The sequence below is a fragment of the Rhagoletis zephyria genome, unplaced genomic scaffold (assembly GCF_001687245.7).
Source record: "Rhagoletis zephyria isolate East Lansing unplaced genomic scaffold, Rhagoletis_zephyria_1.1 Rzeph_scaffold_00852, whole genome shotgun sequence".
Taxonomy (NCBI): Eukaryota; Metazoa; Arthropoda; class Insecta; order Diptera; family Tephritidae; genus Rhagoletis; species Rhagoletis zephyria.
Genome location: NW_016157936.1, coordinates 6,479 through 9,869, shown reverse-complemented (window position 1 = coordinate 9,869; position 3,391 = coordinate 6,479). Strand labels below are relative to the sequence as shown.

Here is a 3,391-nt window from a genome sequence, read left to right as displayed (position 1 = left end):
GCCTTTGTATCAAGACCCCTAGACCATATAGAGAATTCACTTATATTCTAAATTGCATTGTCATCGTGATTTGAACTATGCTGAAAATTTCAAGTCTCTAACTCGTCGGGAAGTTAGTTTGAAATCGATTGGAAATTTCCGCGATTTCCGCGGGATGACCAAGTTAAATAAAAGCTTATAAAAATGAAAATGTTCTTTTCGGGAACAAATAAACTAATTTTTTATAATTAAAAAGTTTTTCATTATCGATTTACAACAAAAGTGTGGTGAAACACTTTGATTTAAAGCACTTTACTTCGTAAAACATAATTCACTTTTACTTTTAAATTTTACTGTTCAATGATTTTTCAAAAATTTTCTTTTTTTATTTATTCATCTTTGTGAGCTGTAAAAATGAAAATATTCTTTTCGGGAACAAATAAATCAATTTTCTATGGCTGCGTTTCTTTATACATTCCCGATAATCCGATTTCACAGTCGGAATAAACAGAATGCGTTTGAAATATACGTTAACATATCATCAGGAACGTTCTAAAGAATAAGTAAACAAAAAAGTTTATTCCAAACGTTCAGAATCAAGGCGAATATATATATGGTGGTGTTGCTAGATCAGCTGATGAGATGTTTTTATTCGCCTCCCGGCTTAAAATGTCAAATACAAAGTTGTTTACAAGGCGCATTCACCTAGCTTATTTTCTTCAACGTGAGCTGACTTGAGTTTTCAAAATAATTGTGAAGTTTTGTGAATTATTTGTGAAAATGTTTGAAAAATAAGAAACATGGGAAAGTGTCCCAAAGAAAGAAGCACCGGGATAGAGTCCGTTTTTCCGAATTCCGACCGACGAGAGGCGAAAGATCTTGTGGACCCAGGCGTGCAGAGTGCAATTTCGGGCTAGGGTCATTCATTTATAATAAAACTGTTCATTTAAAATTAAACTACAAAAATTTATGTTTAACAATACATATGCGTGCATGTATTTTTTAATGCTTTTTATATTCAAACTCTTCTTCAGTGGCTCATCGGGATCCACTTTTAGGGGACGCGGCTTAAACAATCCCAGTCTTTCGAGGAAATTCCAGCGATTTTGACAATGCTTTTGATTTTATAATCTCAGGCACTTCAACCTGCATTACATCCTTAAGGTCCGTCGGGCTGCTTCAATAAATTCGGACATGCCATTACCGATTTCCAAATTTCAAGTAACTCATCTGCTTGCGCAGACGCAGCTCATTGGACACATCCAAACACTGCATATTTCGTTAAGAGTAGAAACATTTATTTCTCACTGAATTGTCAGCTGTGCCAATGTTCCATTGCATCTATTAGATGTTTAGTGGGGCGTGAAAGCACGTTGCCAGTGGGTATCAGGAATTTTAGCCAACAGATTCAACTGCACCGCCTCCTGAACATGTGCTCGTTCCAAGCGGGTGTCGTTGGTTTGTTGTGCATGCTTGGTGGTGGTTTCAAATCCACTTTGACAAATGTTTTCATATATAAAACATTTAAAATACTCTCTAAAACAAATTAACTTTATCTGATAGAACCAAAATATAATCAAGTGAATAATAGAACTGTCAGATATAAATTCGCCTTGGCGAGTAGTGTCAAATGATTTCGCCTTGATTTTGACAGTTTACGCCGCCAAAGCAAAAACAAAATACATGTAATTTTTATTTTTGTACAACTGCTATCACCTCCTTCGCCTTGTTCAGAATAAATAAAGAAACGAAAAAAAGTTTTTCATTATCGATTTACAACACTATGGCTGCATTTCTTTATTCATTCTGAACGTTTGGAATAAACTTTTTTGTTTACTTATTCTTTAGAACGTTCCTGATGATATGTTAACGTATATTTCAAAGGCATTCTGTTTATTCCGGCTGTGAAATGGGATTATCCGGAATGTATACAGACACGCAGCCTATAATAAAAGGTTTGATCAGAAAACAGTATTCTCGTTCCCTCTTGACAAAATAGGAACCTTAGTGTCTGGGTGCGTGTGTGTGTGCATCCGTTTGTTAGGGAGTTAAGGGAGTGTCAAAACTCTAATGTCACTAGTGAGCAAACCTTTAACTATTGGATCATGGTCCCATTCTAATTTGGCTTAAATCCAATTATTGGATCATGAAGAAATTTACGATAATCTGAAATTTTTATATGAGAATTGAAGTCGGTTTTGTTTTTGCTTAAAAATTACTTGTTATATAATTTCAAACTTTGCAGAAAAATTAAACCAATGTTTACAACACAAACTTTATTAAGATTTTTTTTGAAAAACTTTAAGAAGGGGCTATCAAATTAAATTTTGACGTGACAGCATCAGCAAAGAAAAAAAAAATACAAAAATCAAGGCGAATTCGTAGCCACTTGAAACTTATACTTTTAATGTGCTATAATACCACATACTTGGAACTATTCTAAAAATTCGCAATAAAACGTTTGTTGTAAAAACTTTTTTTGTATTTTAAAAAATTTTCTGGGCTTTGTAATTTTGATTTACATATATGTTTTTTTTAGATAATGAGCTGCATTTTTATAAAAAAGAATTATAAACATTTAACAAACAAAAGAAAAATAACGAAAACGTGTCTATTATTTTTCACATGACTGTATATATTCGTCTTAGATTTGAGAAGGCTATGTCGGGAATAGTATATACATACACTAACTTTTTATCTAAACTTCAAGCAATGTTTTAATGAAACTTGACAATATTTGGACATTTTTGCTGGAATCGAAATTATTCGCAAACTGGAAAACCAGCATACTCATTAGAACTGGGAAGACCACTCGAAAACCTGATATTTCGTCTTTGGTTTGAGTAAGATTTGATGGCGCCTACTCGCCCTGATTTTAAAACACTTGGGTGCAGCGAGAGTAGATTAGCTCTCTAAGGTCCTCAACTTGTCTTTGTCTGCTCTCGTCATTCCTGAGAGTGGTTCCTTTACTGAAACCTGGGAAACTAGGCAATGAAGGTGAGTTTTGTCGTCTGAGGGCAATTTAAGTCTTATTACTCTTTAAGGTCTTACTGCTCCTGCTGACCTCCGCTACTCATATAGTATGGCTTCCGCTCAATCACAGCTTTAAACCTCAGTTCTCTTTTGAGATCAGATCTATTTATAAGGTAGGCTGAATTAAAAAGGGCGACGTAACCAGGTTCTTATCTGGCCAAGAACTGTAACTCCAGCAACATTCCCCAAAAACTCTGGGGAATTTATATGTTGTTACAACAACAACAATGACCACAATGAGGTGTTTAACTTTTACATTTCAAAGCTCCCTCAACCACCAGAGGGAGTCTGGATTGTCTCTTACGCCGACGACTGCTCGATCCTGGCGTCTGGGAATGGAATTGATGACTTGTGTTCGAAAGTAAACGGGTATCTCTCC

The 3,391-nt window shown here is 35.0% G+C and overlaps 1 protein-coding gene across 1 annotated transcript in view; it reads left to right on the top strand.

Annotated features, from left to right (window-relative positions):
• Positions 1-3,088, top strand: part of LOC108361798 (uncharacterized) — a 7,367-nt gene extending 4,279 nt beyond the window's left edge. The window contains exon 3 of the mRNA XM_017614561.1: positions 3,083-3,088. Coding sequence (XP_017470050.1) covers positions 3,083-3,088 — 6 coding nt within the window. The remainder of the gene's footprint in view (positions 1-3,082) is intronic.
• The last annotated feature ends 303 nt before the right edge of the window (positions 3,089-3,391 follow it).